At 36.6% G+C, this 23,652-nt stretch overlaps 2 protein-coding genes across 3 annotated transcripts; both read left to right on the forward strand.

Annotated features, from left to right (window-relative positions):
• Positions 1-469: 469 nt before the first annotated feature.
• Positions 470-5,673, forward strand: LOC100891288 (cholecystokinin receptor type A). 2 transcript variants are annotated; one of them, XM_003727217.3, is made up of 2 exons: positions 470-982; positions 3,274-5,673. In XM_003727217.3, exon 2 carries the CDS (start codon positions 3,473-3,475, stop codon positions 4,598-4,600), a length of 1,128 nt encoding a protein of 375 aa, XP_003727265.2. In that variant the 5' UTR covers positions 470-982; positions 3,274-3,472; the 3' UTR covers positions 4,601-5,673. The 2 variants fall into 2 exon arrangements, with proteins under 2 accessions (XP_003727265.2, XP_030845985.1); XM_030990125.1 differs by lacking the exon at positions 470-982 and adding an exon at positions 2,397-2,795.
• Positions 5,674-20,893: 15,220 nt separating this feature from the next.
• On the forward strand, positions 20,894-22,805 carry LOC587893 (kappa-type opioid receptor-like). The gene has a single exon (XM_011682512.2). It carries the CDS (start codon positions 21,577-21,579, stop codon positions 22,645-22,647), a length of 1,071 nt encoding a protein of 356 aa, XP_011680814.2. The 5' UTR covers positions 20,894-21,576; the 3' UTR covers positions 22,648-22,805.
• The last annotated feature ends 847 nt before the right edge of the window (positions 22,806-23,652 follow it).

Consider the following 23,652-nt stretch of genomic DNA (forward strand, 5'->3'; position numbering starts at 1 on the left):
GACAATAAATTATCTTGAATCTTGAATCTTTCGATCTCTCTGCCCTCTCTCTCTCTCTTTCCCTATCTTTTTCTCTCACTCTCTCTCTCTCTCTCTCTATTTGTATTTGTCTCCATTCTCTCCATTTGTATTTGTCTCCATTCTCTCCATTTGTATTTGTCTCCATTCTCTCTCTGTTTATATTCGTCTCCATTCTCTCTCTCTCTCTCTCTCTCTCTCTCTCTCTCTCTCTCATCTTTACTTTCATAGAGCCATTGTTAATCGCTAATGGTTTTTTGCGCGTGATTTGCAATGCAATTCGTACTTTCGATCTTACATGTGAACCACAACCAACATGACATCAATAGCATGAAACCAAATACAACCCTTCACTTTTACAACAACGATCATGTGATGTTCCAAACTAAAATTATATTCAAACAAAATTAGGTTACAAATTACACGTGACAATGGTTATAAAGAAGTACAGCGGAGAAGAGAAATTGAAAGCATGACCCCGCCACACCAAACAGGCCGACACCAGACCAACGCCGTGACCAAACAGAAAATTACGTAACCCCTAATGACCAAGAATCGGTCGGGTGGGTATCGGTGTGGACTCGGTTTGGCAGTGTGGCAGAGGTTTAAGGCTCGGGTAAAAATGGAGAGTATATCATAAGTTATGCGTATTCATACTTCGTTTGTTCACCGGTCGAGAAGGCAGATAACATTGGTATGATTCGAAGAAAAGCGAGATAGAGAAATACCAATCGTGTTTGCCTTTTGTCAAAGCTAAATTGTTTTCCATCGGGTGGGGATAAGAAGGCCTTGGCTTGACAAATGCTTGATGTTGAATCCACATTATTTGAGATCGGTTTCATTTTGCACGCGACATATAACTCATTTCTCTCTGAGTGTCATTCGTAATTTCTTCTACTTCTTCAAAGCCACCCGAAGTGATTGATCTCCAGTTTCTTCATCTTGACTACATATACATTTGAAGGTGAGTTTGATGATTACGATTAATGTTTCATGAAGTCATTGTTTCGTCAAAATAGTGTATACTGAGATAATGATTCAATGTACATTTACGATCAAAGCAAAAAGTTTAATAGATATCTTAACAAGAATTTTGTTAACACATTTTTCGACTTGCACCCAGTAAAATTAATACAGATCGCGTGCTCACAATTACAGATCTGGCACGCGATTTTTATTTACTGGGTGAGCTATAAAACAATTGAAGTTTCTCCCGGGAAGCATAACAATTACAAAAAAGGGATTTCTTTCTGTACATCGTTTTCAACAACAGGTCATACAAAGGCATAGATTTGTGCAATTTTAAGTATATTCTACCCACTCCATTTAGAACAGTTATCTAAGCAGAGATTTGCTGGTCATCGAAATGATAAAATTGTTTATCGGATCCTCAACTGATTAGTCTCACACGATTCCATATGTCATTCTAAATCATGCATCGTGAAAGTCTGAGTAATCCCAAAGCGAAGACTTTAATATCAAAAATAAAATATGTATCCTGATTGATGGATTTTCTCCATTTGTTAGTACCATACACATGTGTAATTACTAGATTATAAAGGCCTATGATCAGGTCATCGGGACAGATGAGTCTCAGAAATTTAGAGCTACAGAATTTACAAAACGAAAAGTGACAACTGTCGACAGGCTTATTAACAAACTTGAAGAAAACAAAAGCCAAGCAAAAACAAACAAAAACTTAAAAGTGCCCATTAATTCTGTCAAATATCATCCACTTAATCTATCCAAGATTATTCAAGATGGGAATAGAGGCTCAAAAAGATCCTCGTATGAATAAAATTTCTTTCCTCTTTGAATATCATTAATATTATAATTTATTATTATACATGTACAGAGGACAAAGATCTTCTCCAATGTAAATTTTTGTAGGGAATTAGTAATCAGTTTTGAGAATGGATTGCCATGTCTTCGAGCTTTGCATATGTGGAAATATGTTAATGTTACAATGTAAGTACTTTATTTTGAAGATTATTGGTAGTATAATAACTTGTTTCTTATGTTGTAATTAATTTGTAATTGGGAGAAAAAATATGTAATGAAATACATCAACAACAAAAAAGAATAACAATTTCTCGCATATCTATATTAGTTGTTATGACATATTATATGGTAACAACTATATTAAGAAGAAGATAAAAAGATAGCGGTGAATCTCATACCCGCATCTTGTCTCGTACTGTTTTTAATGGTTATGGTTTCTATAATGTTATGTAGTATTGTCCCCAAAGTACATGTACCCTCATATTTGAGATGCACTTAAAAGCCTTCTTTGTATCTTTATAATCCTTCCCCATAGAAAGACCAAGTGCATCAATAATCTCTTTCCAAGGAAATACCACCACTGTTACGTTTAAGCCCACGAAGTAGTCCATTATTTTGGCGGCTCTCATTCATGTCTTTGTCCCTTTGACATAATGTAACCTACCCTCATATTAGTTGTATCCTTCTGGATAAATATTACATGTTCTGGTTTTCTGGGAGAGTTGAGTTTTGATCACCATTAGATCAAGACCCTCTTGCTAGCTGGCTCTCTCTCTTCACCTTGTGTTTTACATATGTGGAAGTTTGTAATGATGTGACTGATTCGATTCTCCCAAGTTTGGAGATAATAAATACTCTTGATAGTGACTCAGGAATTACAAGTCTCTCCTTGCTTCTTCATATTATTTGTGTACCTCTCCTACTGCGAATAACTAAGACACCGATCCCAACACGACAATAACCATCGGTTCTCTTTTCATTATCCGTTGCTACTGGTATGGTGAATTTGTTAAAAATGCAAGGCAAGCTCATATTTACACGCACAGAGAAGAAAGGGAAGATATGGAAGATAATTAAATTATTTTTGCACGATGGCGGTGCCAAGTTATTGAACCCCATTAATAACTGTCCTACGTCCATTGCATTTTTTCTTTCCTTATTTTTCATAACCGATGACCATCTCTTGAAAATGAACATATAGTTCGTTTGAATATGAAAGGGTGTACGTGCAAAATCTTCTGTAATACCTTCGTACTGTTATATGCGACTCAACATAACAAGAGGAAAATGCTGAAAACTGTACTTACAATGCTTGTATACAACGTGATATTATTCTACAGTTCAAATTTCGTTTAATTTGCATTTGTAGATTAGAATTGTTATATAATAAAAAATACATTACACCAACGTTTCTGCCTTTGGTGTCTTAGTCTACATAGTAAAATGATTTTTTGAATTTGTATGTTCCAACAGATCTCCAACGTGACAAAATCTCCAAGCAAGTTAGGTCTTCAAGTGCAGCAAAAAAGGAAAAAAAAAAAAAATTCTCTGCTAAAGTTTTGAACCAGTATAAACTTTCTTCCTTCAACTAAGTAAAGCGTAGAGCTGGCAGTTTTGCGAAACTCTGACGATTCTCCTTTTACGAACTTAAACGAAGCACGTGTTTATCGCAATGGGAAGCGAATCCACAACTGTAAGCAGCGACTTGGCCACTTTAAATGCATCAATGACGGATCCAGAATTAATGAATGAAACGGCAAGCTCTGATTGGCTGTGGACACCAATCACGTGGTCTTGGTGGATAAGCATTCAGCTTGTAGTGGCGTGTCTTGGTCTTGTCGGGAATCTCTTGGTCCTGCTTGTCCTGTTCCATCGCCGGTCATTCAAGAAGCCTACCGATATCCTGATCGGTGGATTAGCCGCAGCAGATTTCATCACTTCGATCTTTATGATCCCTCAACCGAAGTTATCAGGTGCACCTGATACTGTTCTTGGTAATGTCGCGTGTAAGCTGGTATACTCGTCGATATTCCTCTGGATATCTATCAGCTCATCGGTCTTCACCCTGACAGCTATCGCTATTGAACGATATATCGCGGTCCTGCATCCTGTTAAATTCAAGATTTGGGTAACACCGAAACGCCTGGTATATTGGTTTTTGGCAATATGGCTGTTGTCTTTCGCGTTAAACTCTCGCACGTTCGGGACTACGATGGTCGATAGCACTGCAGGAAAATGCGTGGTGAATTATAGCCACTCTGCTATTCAGATCGTTCTAGGAATCTTCGTATTTTTGATCAGGTTCATATTTCCTGCTATCATCATGCTTGTGTGCTACTATCTTATTACTCGCTCACTACGGCAACGGTCCGAACGATTTCAAGCCCAGACTGTCAAGTCAGTCGATTCTCGTCTGGAGCAAAAAAACGCAGGTCCCTCGCAAAGTCTCCTCGCCGCTCGTAGCAAGGTCATCAAGATAATGTTCGTCGTGATCATCACTTTCATCGTCTGTTGGGCAGCGGATAGTACCGGGCTCCTTGCCTACAACTCACATTTGGTTGGTCGATGGTACCTCTACAGCCACTTATACCACGTCTTTGTCATCGTAGCTTTCTTCAACACGTGTGCAAATCCACTCATCTATACCGTCAACTATCCAGAGTTTCGTTTGGCCATCCGGGATCTCTTCTTTGGCTCGCATGGTGTCCGAGGATCGCTGTTTAGTAAGGACACTGAGCAAAGCACCGAGGCCAACGACCACAGTGACAAAGCAGGGAAATATGCCCTTACCAATATTTAACCGTTACCCGACGTACAAACCTACGGTTATACATTTTCGTATGTATCAATAGATATAGCTTATTGGCAGAAGAATCATTGATGTTAAATGTCATAACAAATAAGTCATTGGTTAATTGTATGCACATGCACCAATGGTTAGTTCTGCAAACATTCACTTTGTTCAGACAATTAACATCATTTCCTGTAACATAAAATATATTTGTTTAGAACACATGGCCCCTGGGATTAGAGGGATTTTCATAAAAACGTGATGCGTTTATTAGTACGCTGACCTTGGGACATCATACAGTAGAAAACATACTGCGAGACCGGCAAACGTGTCAAGATTCCTCAGAAAGGTGTAAGGGGTCGAGAAACCGAGATGTCGGTTTCATGGGCCGTCGGTCTCAAGAAAGTAACGAATTCTTCAGAAGGCCCCGATACCGAAATTGTCGGACCCACGCGTTGTGGAATCATTACAAAAAAAAGATTTTTCTAATATAGGCAAGCGTTTTTTAACATGAGCAGACTAAATAGCTGGCCAGACTTGACTGATGTCGATAGCAATAGCGTTTTTTTTTTTTTGAAGTATGAGGTCCACCCTACAATTTTGTATGAAGGATGGGCTTTTGCTGGGAAATCACGTCGTCGTTGACGTTTTCGATTGGCAACTGACCAGGCCTTAAACTTGTTTTATTAATTAGCACAAAACAAGTTGTGTATAAATGCTTTTATATTCCACATACTAAGAATCTTGCTCTACGATTGGTCGAAAGTAAATCACGTGATGAAAGATAGTTCACCCATCATTGCTGGGAGAAGCAAAAAGTTCGTTGCACTGTGTAGATAGTAGTATTATCTACACATCGCAATGTCTGCAACGCACTTTCATTTTATACGCTGCGTATTGCTCTCCTCTTTAAGCACTTTTAGTGTTATAGTACGCGCACTTTGGCCACGCGCAAACTATATGGTCACACCACCGTAGTGCATCCATGCACTGTACGTATCGTACACCGTTTGCTAGCTGTTAATTGATGACTTGTTGCTCTAAAACGACGAAAGAAGTGAAATGTTTCCGATGTGGAATATAAAGCAAATAATCACCTTTTGGTTTCAGGCGATGGCAAACTATCACTTTCTCGCCGATCTGAATGTATACGCTATCTTTCCTCAGCTTCGCTTCGGAAAGATAGCTACATCCAGGTCGCCTCGTAAGAGATAGTTTGTCCCATCACCTTCACCAACGGTAGTTATTTGCTTACTATCTGTAATATCGGTATTAATGCAAGGAAGTACCAGCAGCTATTATTTTATAGCATAAATCATTGTACCTAACAATATGAACATCACACAATATCAAGGTGTTTAGTATCCACAGACGTCAAATGTTCCACTTGATATTTAGGCCTACTTGAGAGTAACGATCTGAATGCAACTCTTTCTGGATGCAACTCTTTCCATTCTTTTCCTTTTCTTATTCTCTCTCTCTCTCTCCCTCTCTCTTTCATTTATGTTGGCCAAACCGCTATTCCATTATGATTGTTTACATATCGAGTGGTCAGTGACACAAAGATGTAACGCCATATTGGCCATTTTGAGAAAAAAAAGTTGTTTATGTGTCACTGAGCACTTGGGCCTTAAGGAGTTAAGTCTATGTTTCACTAGCCGTTGACGTCAATGGGGTGTTGGGTGGAGCTAAATATTTGTGTTTCCTGGAAAGCCCACATTTTTCTGAACATTTTGATATCAAATACTCATTTTGGCAAAATATGGAGTTACGTCTTTGTGGTCACTGAACCCTCGATATGTTGTATATAATTGGTATGAAGATGTTATACTTACGACGAGGACGCCCGTTCAAGCTTTGTTTATGACGACCCCATGTTCTATGTATGATTTTATGTAGCCATGTTAAATAAAACTCATATGTTTGTGATGATGTATATAGACAACATATGAACATCAATCTATCATTCAATCTCTTCAAATACACTGTAATTCCTATCTCTCATAGTGACTTAGAGTCATAGTTGTTCATAAACTAAGCAGTTTATTCGTCTTTCTAAAGATGAATTAATCTCAGCAAAGGGGTTTTGCCTAAAGAAAGGAATCTGTCTTTCTTAGCGCACTTAAATTCATGTTTCGAAAGAGGTTCTTCAACGGTGATTAAAAATGTATTACTTTGATGTTCATTCAAGAGAAACCTCTCGAGAAACTTGAACCTCTTGAGAGATCACACGAATTAAACTCTCGTTTAAGGACAGGTCGCATAATAATTATCAGCCTTATTAATGTAGAATATTTATGAAGGTCACTGTTGTTTTCTGATTAGCCTTAGCCTTAGCCTCGATTTCCTCGAATCAAATACCCGCTTTTCCTACATAGGCCCATTTTATGGCCATTAATATCATATCATTTTTCATTAACCAGCTTGACCAGACAACAATGAATTGAAGTTGTGGGTCTTTCTCCTCGTTCTTCATGTCATGCTAGGAGGCGTACATAGAAATCTGTCAGTCAAATCCATTTCCTAGCTAGTGTATTTGGAGTTGGACTTATAGTAGATTGGATATAGAGTCAATAGCATTAGACTGATCATTCACTTTCTCGACTGGTTTTCCTCGCTACATAATTTTGTAGGTTTATGTATACATGCATATCAATGAAATGGAATGTAAATAAAGCGCGTTTTATTATTATCATTACTGCTATAGGCCTATAGAATGGTACGATCCAGACAAGTTTTTAATAACATGTAAATTAAAGGTAAAGACCAGTTATGGTCATGCGATTGCATTGTGAAAGAAACGTTGTGGAATCGATCAGAAAAGGTTGATCATCTAGCATCTAGCATCTGCAAGGTTCTGGAATCATCAAAATGATAAGAAATTTGGCCCATTCTTCGTAAAGTTACAAGCACTATACACAGAAAGATGTATATGGGACTACCCTATATCTCTCACAGACCATGAGAGAAACAAATTTACCAAATTATGAATAAGTAGGCGGTTTCCCGGCAAATTTGTTATCATCATGTATTAGTCAAAACATATTCTTTCACATGATTGGTAATGAGAGCTTCCATTTCATTTTTTGAAATTTGGGCGTTTCCAATACTGGTCTTTACCTTTAACGCCCAGGTGAATCTTTATACATTTTGTAAGATAACATACTTAGTTGTATCAACTGCGTATATATGTCAAAGAAATAGGTAGTGCGATAGCCTTAGTTCTCAAAAATAGCATGAAAATTAAGTTATTTACCGTAATATTAAAAAAATGTTGTCTGCATGTTATAAAATGCAGAAAGCGAAGTACGCTTATTTTTGATGTAGCATAATAATGTGAAAGAGCATTAGCATGATGACAGAAAGCGATCTGACCACATGTGTTTTTCCTTGAAATCAAATATCAAGGATAGTTGAGGGAAAGTTGAGTTATGTTGCAGAGGGCGCTACACAAAATATTTTTTTTGTGAGAAAAGGAAGAACTGATTCTCAAAATAAATGACAAAAATCATCTTTGTTTTTGTTCCAAATCGGTTTAGAGACGGTTGAAATATCTATAATATAACCATTTATAATATTTGTGTTTCACCACAAATATTTGATAATTTGAACCAGCCGTTGAAAAAAAGAAATAGCGCCTTTTACGTTTTATTCCAGCCAATGCCGATGTTGGCTTTTTCGTGTTGGTTATAATACACACAACCAGCCGGCCCAAGTATTGTTATTATTTATCAATTCATTAATGAACGGTCACCATATTTGTTGAAAGTGGAGTTAAATTGGTATGATCGTATTGGTTAAATTTTACACATTTTGGGGCCTAACATTACCTTCATAAGGAATTTTAGGTCCTAAAAGGACACTAGAAATGTCATAATTAAGAATAAGAGCAATAACCATGCACTTGCGGTCTAAAACAAAAACTCAACTATCCCTTCAAAGGGAAATCCGACCTTGATAGCAAACTACTTTGGATGATAGCAGAAAAATCGTACAAGTAGACTAGTGACAGTTTGAAATGAAATCGAAAAAAAAAAAGTTACGAATTCTTGAATGTTGTAATCAATATAGGTATGGGCTCTTCAAATTGACTGAATCAGTAATGTCTCTGTGATTTAGTGGCGGACAACTTTCCTCACTGGAAATAAGCTCATGAGCTTTCGTGCGTTATCCTGTTCAAGCTGACTTAATTATGAGCTGTTATTCGTGTATATTGTATGTTGGAAGCTTGGCGAATACAAATCAATCAAACAATCATTGTTTCAACAAACAAAATGACTAAAATGTCCAAGAGAGTCTATAGAGGACCTCTGAAATATGATATCCATTATTATATTTGAGTATTGCCCCAAGGGAAAAGGCATTTAGGAGATACATAATTAATCATAATTTGGTACGCGACGAATGGGAGAGTTATTCGCGACTACGTCACAATTCACTGACCAATTTTTTTATTTTCTCGTTTATCAAATTTATTCCGGTTTACTTCAATACAGTTTAAAAAAAACCCTCATTTGTGTTTACCTGTATAGTGGTTAAAAAAAGTATTTAGAAATATGCATGAAAACAGCTAAATTACGTTATCTAAGGAAACTAAACAAGCCATATCCAAACGAAAATCAAGTATGTATGATTACTATTTCGTCATCAAAATAAATATTTTATTTGTATTCTATTTACGTTCTTCGCCAACAAAGTCTGAGTCTTTATTATTTTGGGGAGCGAACAAAATTTCATGTTAAACCTACATTTGACATATAAATACTTTGAATGAATAAATGAATAAATGAATAAATGAATCTTTGTATGATAAACAATGCGTCCGTATGAATCAATAATTGTTGCAATCTCCAAACATCTCCTCCTCATCCTTACTTCTCCCCCTTTTTTCTTCTTTTTTTCTTCTTCTTCTTCAAGTTCTTCTTCTTCGTCTTCTTCTTCTTCTTCGTCGTCTTCTCCTTATTCTCCTCCCTATATATATATATATATATATATATATATATATATATATATATATATATATATATATCGTCAAAGGGCTATACAGCCTATCACGAAAATGAAATCAAGATTACAAGTGGTGTTAGCATAGGTTCAATACAATTTATTGAGCATCGAAAAATAAACGAAAATCACACTTAAGATAATTAATTTGTTCCATATTACGGTTTGTGAGGGGCGAGTACTGGACCAGAAGCTTGATAAACATGTAGTCCAGCTTCTGTCCGTGTTTTTATTTTAATTATTTTACCAAACACATCGATCCCACGCGGTGCCTCCACTCATCACGTGATCCCCCAATCGGGGTTACAGATAGGGACTTTTAGATGTGCACGCCGACATACTGGACTGGACGCACATTGCCTTACAAGAAAGTCACACGCAGCAGTCCACTATGTCGACGTGCATATCTAAAAGTCCCTAATGAGAAGAATGACAAGGTCTACTGTAAACGTTGTACTATCAGCTGATTGGGCGCGCAACACTGAAACGGTTCAGAGGCTGGACTGGTGAACACCTTGCGCAACACCGATGGTTCGAACATCGTAGTAGGTCCGTGGTTCGAATCATAGCTCGGAGCTAGCATGGCTATTGACCTTTGGCAAAACATACATTCACATTTGAAACTCTCCACGGCAGGTTCCTCAGAAAGAACAGCATTGATGCTGATGAGGCTTCCCAGGTTAAACAATTATAATTATTGTTATCAATATCATCATTAATATTATGATTATTATTTATAGCATTGTTGATATCGTTATTGTCATCATTGTCATTTTTGTTATCTTCATTATTATTATTATTATTATTATTATTATTATTATTATTATTATAATTATCATCATCATCATCATCATCATCATCATTATCATCATTATTATTATTATTATTATTAAAGCGATGAAGGGCCAGGCAGAAAGAGGGTTTTGAAACAGGATGACGATGGTTCTTTTCGTACTCTATCCCAATAAACCTTTTAAAAGAATGATTTCATCAAAGATACTAACAAGTGCAGTAAAAGCAGGAGGAAGATCATGAACAAGTAGAATACGGCCGATGGGATTTCTAAGATGTTTGTTCAAACAATCGTCCGTTTGTTTCGGAAATAAACTCATACTCGACATAATAAATTGTTATCTCTACATGTATAAGCATGTAAAGCATTGTTTTTCCAAACGTGACCGAAATTCGTGACCAGTTTACTTTGCTTCACAGATTCTGAGAAGCTAAATTTGACGTTTTGAAAGAACTAGAGAACATGACTCTCTAGTTCATCTATCCAATACATTATGAGCATTAGGTATTCTGCACTGTGCTTCCCCTCCACTGCGTCGAATAAAGCGCACCACAGCGCATTGCCCAGTGTTTGCATTGTACTCATTACGTTATCATCGATCTCCTGGAGTAATTGATGAATCGTTACCGTACACTTTCCTAGTAGGATATCCACCGGACATCTCAAATAACACATGACAAGATTGTGACGTCATTCTAGAAGTCTGCCTTTGAATTCTCAATTTGTCTGTTTCTAGGTATCACTCTCTCTCTCCCTCTCTCTCTCTTTCTCCTTTTCCCTCTCCCGCTCTCGTTCTCTCTCTCTCTCTCTCTCTCTCTCCCTTTCTCCCTTGTTTCAACCGTTTTACTAATTTTCAACCTAACTGTTCAAGTGTTCTGTCTACTTCTTTCACAAGTGATCCAGCCTTTATCACATTATCCATTTTCCACTTTGAGATTCGTTTATTTGTTTCATCCCGTCCCTAGGGTTACTTTATCGTCCGTATTTCCACTACCATCTTCATCCTTTTTGTGTCATTCTTTTCCTCCCCGCATCCTCCCATTAATCCTCCCCGCTCTGCGTTTATGAAACCGTTCTGTGATTGGTTTTTATTAACTCAGTCATCTGTTTCCGATTGTTTAAATCTGATACACTTTCTTAGAATAGCATCAACCCCTCTTTCTCTGTCAGACTTTCCTTACCTTTTTTGTTAACGCTATCTGCCCTTTTTTCTAGTCTGAAATGTTTTCTCTCTCTCTGTCAAACATTTTGTTATTTCTTTTTTTCTCAATATTTTTGTAAAAAAAAAAAAAAAAAAATTCAATGCACTTTCAGTTTTGATCTAAATTTGGAATATAGGGCCAACTGCGTTGAGACGGGTTGAGCATTAAAATATTGGCATAATGCGCTATGCATGCCTGCATGGTGGTCTGGCCGCCCTCATCCATTACATTGTAGTGCTAAGTCCGTGTGTCAATATGGATACAGATTTATAAAATGGTCCTCAATGTTAATCCACTGTAAATTGCATGAAATGGTATGACGTATTGACATTTAAAATCGTAGAGGGGTATTAATCTACAAAACAGCCAGCACCTAAAGGTTTGCTAGCTCGGCTTGCGCTAGCTCAAAGTGTATGTCATCACATCTACACTTATAGATTCTTAATGTGGCCACGGAGTGTAACTTTAATACTTACAGTAAGACTCCCTCCCTGCATGCTTGGTATAGTTCCACCAGGGAGGTGAGACTTTATAGCCAACATGAGGAAGGGAACCTATACAACAGAGCACACTCTAGCACATGGTACATTACCATTATTTTTACCTAACATCACTGCAATCAGACACTACTTTTCATCATTCAACATATGTGTTTCTTTAAAAATAAACTAAAAATTATACTAAATTATATCCAATTTGACATGGTTATTATGCATTAATACCAATGCTGTAATCACCGTAAAATGGTACACACATTTGAATATAGCTGAGATGGAAGACACCAAATACATTGCATCTCTCCTCATAATTCATTAAAACGATTAAATGTACATTATATTGTAGTTTATCATTTTAAGTAAGTCCACATAGACACCTGCTCATGCTAAATATGAAAACAAATTCAATCACCTGGTAATAGTATTTCTCCAAACCTGTAGAAATAGTACAGACGGTTTTGAAAACAAATTTAACAACATTACGCCAGAAGTTCATGGGAGTTGAACCGCCACCTGAAACTATGAAGGACTGGTGCATATGGTTAGGTACACTTGAAGCCACTTTCTTTTTTGTAGTGTCTAACATCAGTTGTTTTTCCTCCACATAAACAGGCTGATGTTTACAATCGTAATGTTTTTGTAATACATCCATACACAATGATCTAGAAATTGAATTACTAGCCTATATTACAAAACGGTAGCTGCACTCTTATAACTTAAAATCCAAAAAGGAAAAAAAAAAGAAACATCAACTCTCCCGTATCTCCTATGTCTCATGAAATTAACAGGACATGAAAAAAAAAAAAAATTGTACGGTTTTCAGTATCATTTTTTATTTGTGACCGATTTGACTATTATAAAATTCAAGGATTCAACCTTCATAGAACTAAATTTAGGTGAATAATCCAACATATTACATTTGTTTTTAAGATGGCAAATGATACATGTAATTGATAAGTTGTAATAAAGACTTGAATGAAACTGAAATGAAGATACACAATACATTGTAAGTTTTCCTCGTTTAATTATTAATAACAAGTCCTTTGGTTTGGCTTTATGATGATTTGTTTAAAAATAATTACAACCAGAAAGAAATCAAGCTAAAAATAGAATAATTTTGTCTCTTTACACTAAGATGAAGAGCCTTTTATTTAGATACACATGACATGAGCGCTTACAAGGACCCATTATTATTATTATTATTATTGCAATTTTTCCTCATAAGTCATTAACAATGCTAAATGTGTAAAGAGACACAATTATTTTATTTTCAGGTTGTAATCAAAAGCGAAAACAATCATCATGAAGCCAAACCCAAGGACTTGTTATTATTAATTAAACGATAATGCTGACACACCAGGCACGTAGCCATGGGGGGGGGGGGGGGGTGGGGTGGGGTGGTCGCCCCCCCCCCAAAAAAAAAACAAAAACACGCCAGCCAAAACAGAAAGGGAGAGAAGAGAAAAGAGAGATTCTATTTTGAGCAGCTGAGGAGAGTATATAATGAATTGCTAGCCAGTATGAAGATAAACCTCGCTCTCATATCAGAAATAAACAGGAAATGAGTCCAAATAATGTGGCAAATAATGACTAAAATATTTCCCGCACGCAACTGTTGAAATCTTGTGATTAAATGATTTTTGTTTGATGATTGTTGATTTAAACGTCAATATAGTTAACACAGGCATGATCCATATTTCTGAAGTTATCCTTAAAAAAAAAAATTTGTATAACTGTTATACAAATGAATGAAATATCATTTTGAGTCGGGAACGGTGCAACGAATCTTCTTTCTCTAATAATTTAATGAATCGTCAAAGCTTCCGCGTTTCGCAAAAGGAGGACGAACTCCCCCTCTCCGCACCCCCCCCCCTAGGGAGCGCGCTCTGTAAGTGATTCGTACGCTTTGCGTGCTCACTACCGCCCCCTAAAATAAAATCCTAGCTACGTGGGTGTAACACACCTCAGGAACAAACGGGACATCTCACCTATGTTCAAAAGTGTGTAAGCATTTTGTTGATATGGGCTTACGTGTACTGACTTTAATAATTGAATACATTATCATGACCATGAGTGAAATGGCAATATAACTGTATTTCAATCTTTACTAAACTTTTAAAAACATAACAGAAAAAAGGAAACATGAATGTGTGCAATTAAAGTCAGCAGCAATGAAGACGGCTTCATAATTTATTCTGATAAGTTTGGTTTCTAAAATCCATTTAATTTAAAAATGCAAACATTTCTTGGGATAAAAGCCAAACTGTTTGGCCCGAATTCACAAAGCAAGGTTTGAGCTCAGACCAAGGTTTGAGGTCAAACCTCCTTTTGTTTCGCCAAACCTCCTTTTGTTATTTGTAAATAACAAAAGGAGGTTTGGCGAAATAAAAGGAGGTTTGAGCTCAAACCTTGGTCTGAGCTCAAACCTTGCTTTGTGAATTCGGGCCAATATGTTTATACATTGTGATACTTTCTTGATAGATACAGGCAGATGCCGTACACGAAAAGAAAGAATATGGTAGCAAGTTTAAAATCGATAAACCTTGACTAAATACTAATAAAAAAGACAATAAATTAACCAAGGAAGGTAAACGGCGTGAACCAGAATAACTAGAGAGAGAGAGAGAGAGAGAGAGAGAGAGAAATTGCGTGTGTGTATGTGTGTGTGTGTGTAGCAACATAACGTGGTATAACTTTGAAAGTAACTGTAAAGGTGACATGTTATTGTGTCCACCGTATATACCTCATTTGAAAAATCTGAAAATCATCGTCCATCCTGAATCTTCAAAACAATTACATTTTGTAACTTCTCTATAAAATATTCATAAAACCTTCCTCGATAACAATTCCCTGAGGAACTCCACGCCCCCTCCACCTCTTGCTCAAACACTCACTCACCAAAAAAACAAACAATACGATACATTTTATGTCTCGATCTCCCTCCCTCACACCCAAACCTAAACAGACACACACCCTTTCTCTCTAGTTCTCTTTCTCCCTCCTTCTCTCATCTCTCTCCCTTACACAAACTCACACCCGCACACACACGCGCGCGCACACACACACACACACACACACGCACGCAACCCACAACCTTTCTCTGTCTCTCGCTCTCCCTTTCTACTTCCCCTATCCATTGGCATCGATCTACTGAAGAAGGGGGATGCAATTTCGTATGCAAATACATTTATTTCCTTTAATCGCAAGTTGTAAGTTGTTAAATAGGTAAGCTCTTTAATTCCTTGTCGATTTTCTTTCTTTGAATACGCTTCGGTTTTCTTGGTGCTTTTTTTCCTTTACCTTAGGTGGCGGAAAGTCCCCATCACACCCCGCCGTAAACATCCGAGCTACGCCTCTCCTCCTCGAATCTCTGTGTCTCTGTCTCTCTTTCCCCCTCCCTCCCTCTCTCTCTCTCTCTCTCTCCATCTCTATCACCATTTCCCCCGCATGTCTACATCCTCTTACCACTCATCTCCTCTCATTCGTGTGTCTTATCAGGGCTTGTTAAGATCATTCCCGTGGTTCTCAGTACAATTACCGTGATTACGATGAGCTATAAGCAGTTTGCTTAGCTGCCGAGGAAATCGAAATAGTCCTCCCGGCCCTCCTCCCCTCATCATACACATTCTAGCAAGCTACGATTATCTATCTGCGGTGATGGTGGTTTCTACAGTGTTCGTATAACATTATCACACGACAAGCATGGTGAGTAGAACTTTACGAACCCTTTTACTTTTACTAAAAGATTGTATTCTATCAAAGATATTTTCTTATGCATCCACAACAAACTCTTAGATACATGCATGTACATGGGTATTTTCACGAGCTATATTTATGCTATGAATATTATACTCAGATTATCTGATTATGCTCATGCAGCATATTCGTTGTTCAGTATTCCCTTTTTCATGATTTCAATCTGAAATCATGTGGAAATCGTGTTTTCCTTTAGAATGAATATCATTTGCTTGTCTCGAAGAAATGTATTTTCATAAATCGAGCAGGATTACACAATACCTGTATGTTCATTTAAATATTGAGATTCTTATTCTTTAAGAAATGACGAAAAGTGCAGTAAGTAAAATTAATTACCTTTTTAGTTCGAATTTGAAAATGGTATACAGAATAGTAGATTTATGGATCAAACTAGCGAAGATACCAACCAAAATTGTCTAAATGAAAACTATATATAGTCCGGGTCAAACTTATCTAAATTTTGAAGATTTAAGCCGTAGACAGGAAATTTAGTTTTAGATATGTTACATTAAGTTTTGTTCCCCCGAATAATCACGATGTTAGGAAACATAGGGATGAAAGAGAGCTGAGGTTATATATTAATTTGTCAAAATTATCAAATAATTATATTATACGTATTAACTATATTTTGATTTAAACTTATGGTCAGTACAGAGAGACACCATGCGTTATAAGATCCAAAAGTATTATTAATGTTGGTGTTATCAATATTTATTTTTTATTGTTGATATTATTATCATTATAATTATAATTAGTATCATCATTATCACATTTTTCTCAAAGATCAAATTCGATCACGTTTCCAGTTCTAAATACCACTTGACAACTCAGCTTGAAAAATATTCGCCACAAAGCGCCATTATTAAATTAAATGCCTTATGATATATAATACACATCTCATAATGTTAACGTTGCTAATGAAAAGTAGACCTTAGCAACTAAATGTGCAATTTTAGCTCATATAAAGTTGTTAACTTTAGAGTACCTTTAGTTTTCTGTTAAAAATAGCCAATTTTCAATTTTGGGATCAAAATGAGCATCCATGTATATAGGCAGTTCTCTGAAAGGTTTCAAGTCATTATTCATGATAACTTTTGAAATATAGAGAAATACGTAATATTGCGCTATTCATTTTCTGTTAAAAGGAAATGAATGATTTTTGGCTCAAAATTGTTTTGGCAACAAAAAAACAATTACCTCCATTTTAATTGAGCAGTATTTTGAAAAACAACCATTTACATATTAATTCCATGTCTCAAAACTCTGCTTCGCCCCCTGGGTATTATATGGAAAAACTGTGTTAATTATTTAGTGTAAAAGAAAAAAAGAATTCGTCAGGGTATTATTTATTAACGGATTTAAAGTTAATTTACGAAAATGGGTATGGAAATTAGTTGTCGAGTCTCACATTGTACTTCAGATTTTAAGATTTAAAGGCAATCTTGAACTCCATCATGATGGAAAATAAGATTTCATCCATTCAAGCGAAGCTAATTTACGAAAACAAGAACGTAGAAGCTTACGAGTTCGTGCGTTATCATCATGTATATTTCAAAAAACTATTGGAGGATTTAAAGATTTGAAGGTAATCCTGAGTTCTATTATGATAAAAATAAAACTTCACGGATTCAAGCAAAATTTTAAACGAAAATTCAATTTATTTTCGCTTCCTATCTTTCCTTACGCTATCATTTCTTTTTCCCCTTCTATAACGTTTTTTCTTAAACGGATAATAATCACTTGCCTCTGTTTTTTTCTTCTTCAATTCATAACTTTGTCAGGAATTTTAAACTAGCCCCCCCCCCCTCACAAAAAAGGGCGTTCTAGAATAAATGATGATCAATATAAATACTTTGAAAAACATTCAAAGTGAATTGTTAAAGAACTATTTTAAAGACAAAAATACAATTAGGATTTAATTTAAGATACGTTCATGTACTATGTTCTTCTCTCAAAAAATGAGAAGCTTTATATATTGTACACAATAAACATGTTCCATAGTAGGATCTTGACGACTCGCTTAGAATTGTAAGACAAGAGGGTTATGGCAACTCTGATTCTACCATCCACTTCAAAGATGACCCCCTGTCATCCTAAATGTTCTTTTGTTTCAATCCCTTAATCGATTTTAAAACGAAGCGGTAGCACCCACGAAGTACCCAGTGCTAACACAACCTCTTGCTCTAATGAATTTCTGTTTAAAATTGCTCTCACACGTCTTGTTACTGGGTGTGTTCGCCATTTGTAAACAATAAAATTAATCCTGGAAGGAAATCACTTCAGACAGGTATGGGATCCAGGTTAGCTTTGAAGGAACGTCTGAATAAATCGTTTCTCGAATAAATGAAACGATGATTGCTTACAGGAGTAAGAGTCTAAGAGACACCGAAGCGCCTTGGGTATCTTATCGGTTGTAGTTATTTTCATTTATGAATACATAATGGTGTCACTTCATGAGGTAATCTAAAACCAGTACATACTTTACGGGATATAACATAAATCTAAAAGTTGCCTCATCGAAAAATACTTCTTCAAGAAATTTACCCAGTAGCAAATTGTGAGAGTTTTTTTGGTGAAGTTATTAGAGCTCATGATTAGTCCTTATGTATTTAATCGTTGATATTTTCAAGATAAGTGCGTAATTGAACAACGACATATCCTATAATTGTATCTGCATTTTATCTTTGGGATACAGAGGGCATCATGAAATTACATCCTATAATCTAGTTCCCATGGTTATTATAACTGGCCCGCCCCTTGCCTTAAAATAAAACGAATCAATGGTGAAAAAGGAGGAAATAGGCCTACGAAAAAAAGTGTTGAATGAAAAATTGCGAATATCTGCGTCGAAATGAAGAAACATGTATAATAGCAGATTATTTTATTGAAAATATGTAGTTGCGATCGTCTGTCTTTAGCTCAGCAAAAGTGCAGTACTTCTATGTTTCAATCGCAAATGGCATCACGATTCTGTCACGAAATCAAAGATGAAACGAATACCCATCGTTTTTTTGCAAATGGTGTAACATAATATCAAACTCAACATAAACTCATTGACTTAGTACAAACAAGTGAAAGGGGAAATTACCCTATTTTCAGTCATAGGGTCTTAACAAAGGATACATCTTCTTCATATACTCATGAAGTCTAGGAAGACATCACGGTCATCATCTCTGCCTGTTATCCTGTAACGTTTACGCGATAAAGAAACAATTTTTCACCATTACCTCTGCTATTATCCCCGAATATATTACCTTACAAGACTTCCTTTGCTAGATATTTACGACCACTTTAATATCTTTCACAATCTGTGCCGTGATTTTATTAATGTTGACATCACTCCTGAATTCTATCATATGCATTCCTTGAATTGCCGCAGTTTCATCGACGACTGGCATCAATCATCCAATTATCTCTTCTGGAACACTAACACTACCCATCAATCCAAATAGTCATTGGAATATACAGGGTGGCCCATCAAAATAAGCATTAATCGCTAATTCTATAAATTATCGAAAATGCAGGTAAACATTATAAATGAAAATTGAGAATGACTTTTTGTTGTGATGTGTTAAGCATGGGCCTAAATCGGTAAGAGGTATTCAAGGGTTGTAGAAAAAAATAAACCTTTTAATAGTTTTTGTAATGGGCCTATATTGTATTTATTTATTATATTTGTCAAAACTACAACTCAATAATCCATTATCTATTATTTTGTAACACATTGTATTTACTTCAAAATTAATCATTCAATTACCTTTTTTAGGAGCACTAATATTAGCCATCAATTCAAATATTTGTGAAAAACATACATTGTCCTTAAAAAGGGCCTTGATTGCTCATTCTGCGAATTCTCAAGATGAAGTAAAGGCATTATCGACAAAGCTTGAGGGGCACAAAATAAATGTTGAGGTGTATTATAGAATTGCTAATATGGACTAAACAGTGATTGAAGGAAAAGCAAGAAATCAATCATCGATTCCTTGACACCCTAAGCTTTCTAAATTATACAAACGCTCATTAATGGTAATTTCATAGGGCTTGCACAACGATAGCAGATTTTGGAATGAAATTCGTTTGAAGTTTCAGTTAACTCCTATGATGATTGAAAAAACACCGTTATTTCTTCTTTCTCACACTATGTATTCATGGACACTAGGGTTGAGTATTTAAAGAAGATCCGTGGTGGACATTTGTTCACCTTGTATCTGTACCTCAGAAGTATTGACATTTCAGAGCAAGGAAAGTTGAGGGTATCGAGAATTGAAACACTCGAGGCTGAATGGTATATTGTCAATCACAATTTGCGCGGATAAAACGTTGCGAGAAAACACATTTGTAAAGACGAACCGTTTAAATGTTTTATTGCATTATACAACACGCGATAAAATCGCATTTTGCATTTGCGTAGAGCCGAGGGTTTAGGGGAATAATTCCTCCCTGGGGGAGGGGGGGGGGTGGGGGATCCGTACAATCATCCCAACTTATGGCTGAGGGAAAGAAAAATGATATGAAAGTAATCCAATTATTGTTTTTGTGTGTATTTTGTTGTTAAATGAATATATGTTGCTGTTGCAGTTATAATTGAAATCTTACAATTATTATCATCATCATTACCCTCGTCGCTACATATTATTGTAATCATAAAGGGCATTACTATCACTGTAATTGTAATCAACAGAGTTAAAAGCAACTTTTTTGAAATTTCGAATCCCCCACATCCCTGTTGGAGGGTAGTCGCTAATTGATAGAAATAACAAGAATATTGATGTAAAGCCGAAGAACTCACGTACTAGTGTGAAATTTAGCTTTTCCCTTTTCCCAAAAGGTGTTTGCTCTCTTTTCGCTTCATACATAGGCAAGCATATTGTTCCTTATGACAAAGATGAAATAATCAATTAGTCAAACAGTGCAGGAATGGTGGCGCCTTTGCGACTATCGTCATAGTACAAGAAGTCTTCTTCATTTTCCCCGCCAAAGCCCTTCTTAACGGATGACTCCAATCAATTTACTCATCCGGTATGGCTAGCAGATTATTTTTCTCTCTCAGTGCTTGTATTAATGCGGTGGGTAAATATAACGCACGTATAAACACATAAACCCAAACATCCTTTCGTCAACGGTATAATTTCATTTGCAAAATATATATTGTATCTTCTATATATTTGCATTTCTGTCTAAAAGGTACAGGGGTGTATTCTGAAATATGATATGTTTGTGTAAGGAATCCATCATTATAACTTTTGCACTTTCATTCCACCAGGTGCAGGAAGGCGAATTGGAATAGACCGAAAGGGAAGGTGTTATAAAGGGGTGACTAGAACAGGTTCTATTGTTGAGACGACGCAATTCGAGTAAGAAGACTTTTACTGTTCACGTGGTTATGGTTTTCGTTAGACGCCCCCTGGAGTTGTGAGTCCACCTGCTTTCTACCTAGGCTACAGTTAAGTTATACTAAACTTCTTGAAGATCTATCTGTTAAAAAATAGATCTCTTGCATGTGATGCCTGCTCAATTAGTCTTTTTGAAGGAGATCATCAATACCTAGGAGGCCCGTTTGCACGGCCAGCATAATGGGGAGCGCTATATAAAAGCCAGGACGCCGCGCACAATCCAATATTTCGAGGATTGAATCGCAGGGCACTCGAGAGTTCGTAAAATTTGTTGCTAAAAAGGACAGGATTTTCCGAGAGCAGAGCAGATTGAATAAATCATAATCATAACAAAGCCGCAATGGAGCAACATTCCGAATCTATAGAGATTTCATCGGCCGTAGATGACGTTAATTCAACCAATACTTCTGATTGGTCGTGGACACCGATCACGTGGTCCTGGTGGTTAATTATCCAATTAGTTTTGGCTATCTTGGGTATCTCGGGTAATCTTTTAGTCATTCTAGTTTTATTCCAGCGTCGAAAATACCGGAAACCTACTGATATTTTAATCGGTGGTCTCGCAGTCGCCGATTTCATCACCTCGATCTTTATGATTCCTCAACCGAAGCTATCGGGTGTTCCCGATACTATCTTGGGCGAGATTGCATGCAAACTGATATATTCATCCGTCTTCTTGTGGATATCGATAAGCTGTTCTGTGTTCACTCTAACCGCTATCGCAATAGAACGCTATATCGCTGTGGTCCACCCGTTCCAGTTCAAGCATTGGGTTACACCTAGAAAGATAATAGTTTGGTTTCTTATTATCGGGCTAGCAGCGATCGCGATAAACAGTCGCACTTTTGGAACAACCTGGGTCGACAGCGAGCATGGGAAATGTATGCATAAATATAACGTCCCGGGCGTTCAGACATTTTCTGGAATCATGGTGTTCCTGGTCCTATTCATCATCCCCACTCTCATCATGCTCGTGTCTTACTCTCTGATCGCACGCAGCCTCCGCTTGCGGTCCAGGCTCTACAAGCTCCAAAAGGGCGTCCAGAGTAGCAGCAACGTTTCTGGTCCATCGGACAGGCTTCTAGTCGCTCGGAACAAGGTTATCAAGCTTATGTTCGTGGTCATCATCATTTTTATCGTCTGTTGGGCGGCAGATAGCGTCGCTCTTCTAGCCTACAATATGAGATGGGTGGAACGGTCCTACCTCTACAGTCCGGTCTATCATGTCCTCGTCGTGATGGCGTACTTTAACACGTGTGCCAACCCGCTCATTTACGCCATCCACTACCCGGAATTTAGACTGGCCGTCAAAGACCTGTTCTTCGGGTCCAGGACTGTTAGGTCGTCCCTGTTTGGAAAGGACTACAATCTGACCACGAAGGGCAAGGTCTATGTCAACGCTATTGTCTGAGAGTTGCATCCGGTCCAGGGAACTGTAAGCACCTCTGCAGGTCGACAAAGACTAGTGTTTGAATACATTGACTGGACCACATTCCTTGCTTGGTGTAAACAGATTCGCACATCTAATAACATTGACAGTTCTTAAATTCAATTGTGAACACTTCTTGATTTTAATACTGTGTTGTGGATGACCATTACTGCATAGTTTGTTTTCTTCGACTATCAAACGTGTGTTCATTTTCTGCTATAAGGCAATTCATATGATATGCACATACACGCATTCACGTACGTACACCCCAAATATATGGCAAATAAATATCTTTGATCTGTGTAAAATCTGTGTATGCTCAAACTAAGAAAATCTTTGCTTTCAATTTTTATCCTACAATTTTGCTGACTAAATATTGAACATTATCTCCACCTACACAGGGGATAAATAGATGTTAATGTGAACTAGAGAATAAATCATTTCAACCACTTAATCAAATTACATGAACATTTGCCTCTGAGGCAAGATTGAGTTAATCTTTTTTCAAAGGCATCGATTTTTATAACAATTTAAATGTATACTATATATATATATATATAATAAAATTAAAACTAATTGAAATGAAGTACGATTTACATGGAACTAGACGTCGAAATTGGCATGGTATTGATTAAAAACTACCAAAGTAGAATCATAACGCTAGAAACAAATCAAGTAAAATGTTGAAAATGACAAGATACTGCACGACTGAACAAAATGTAGCAATATAATGATCACATAAAGGTCAAATTTTCCCACATTTGTCATATGATGAGGCCATAGTACGGAATATAATAAGTGATATTCGTTAAGAAATTATACATTGAAATTATTGTATTAGCATTTAATAACCTTTTATGCACGTGAGTCCCACTTTCTACCGCATAAACAATGTTTTGTGTTTTAGAGATGTACATAACAGATTAGATTGATGAAAACTAATTCTATCCTAATGATTTTTTTGTTAGTTTGTTAACAGTTTGTTGT

This window comes from Strongylocentrotus purpuratus, unplaced genomic scaffold (genome assembly GCF_000002235.5).
Source record: "Strongylocentrotus purpuratus isolate Spur 01 unplaced genomic scaffold, Spur_5.0 spur5_scaffold_19, whole genome shotgun sequence".
NCBI classification, from domain to species: domain Eukaryota; kingdom Metazoa; phylum Echinodermata; class Echinoidea; order Camarodonta; family Strongylocentrotidae; genus Strongylocentrotus; species Strongylocentrotus purpuratus.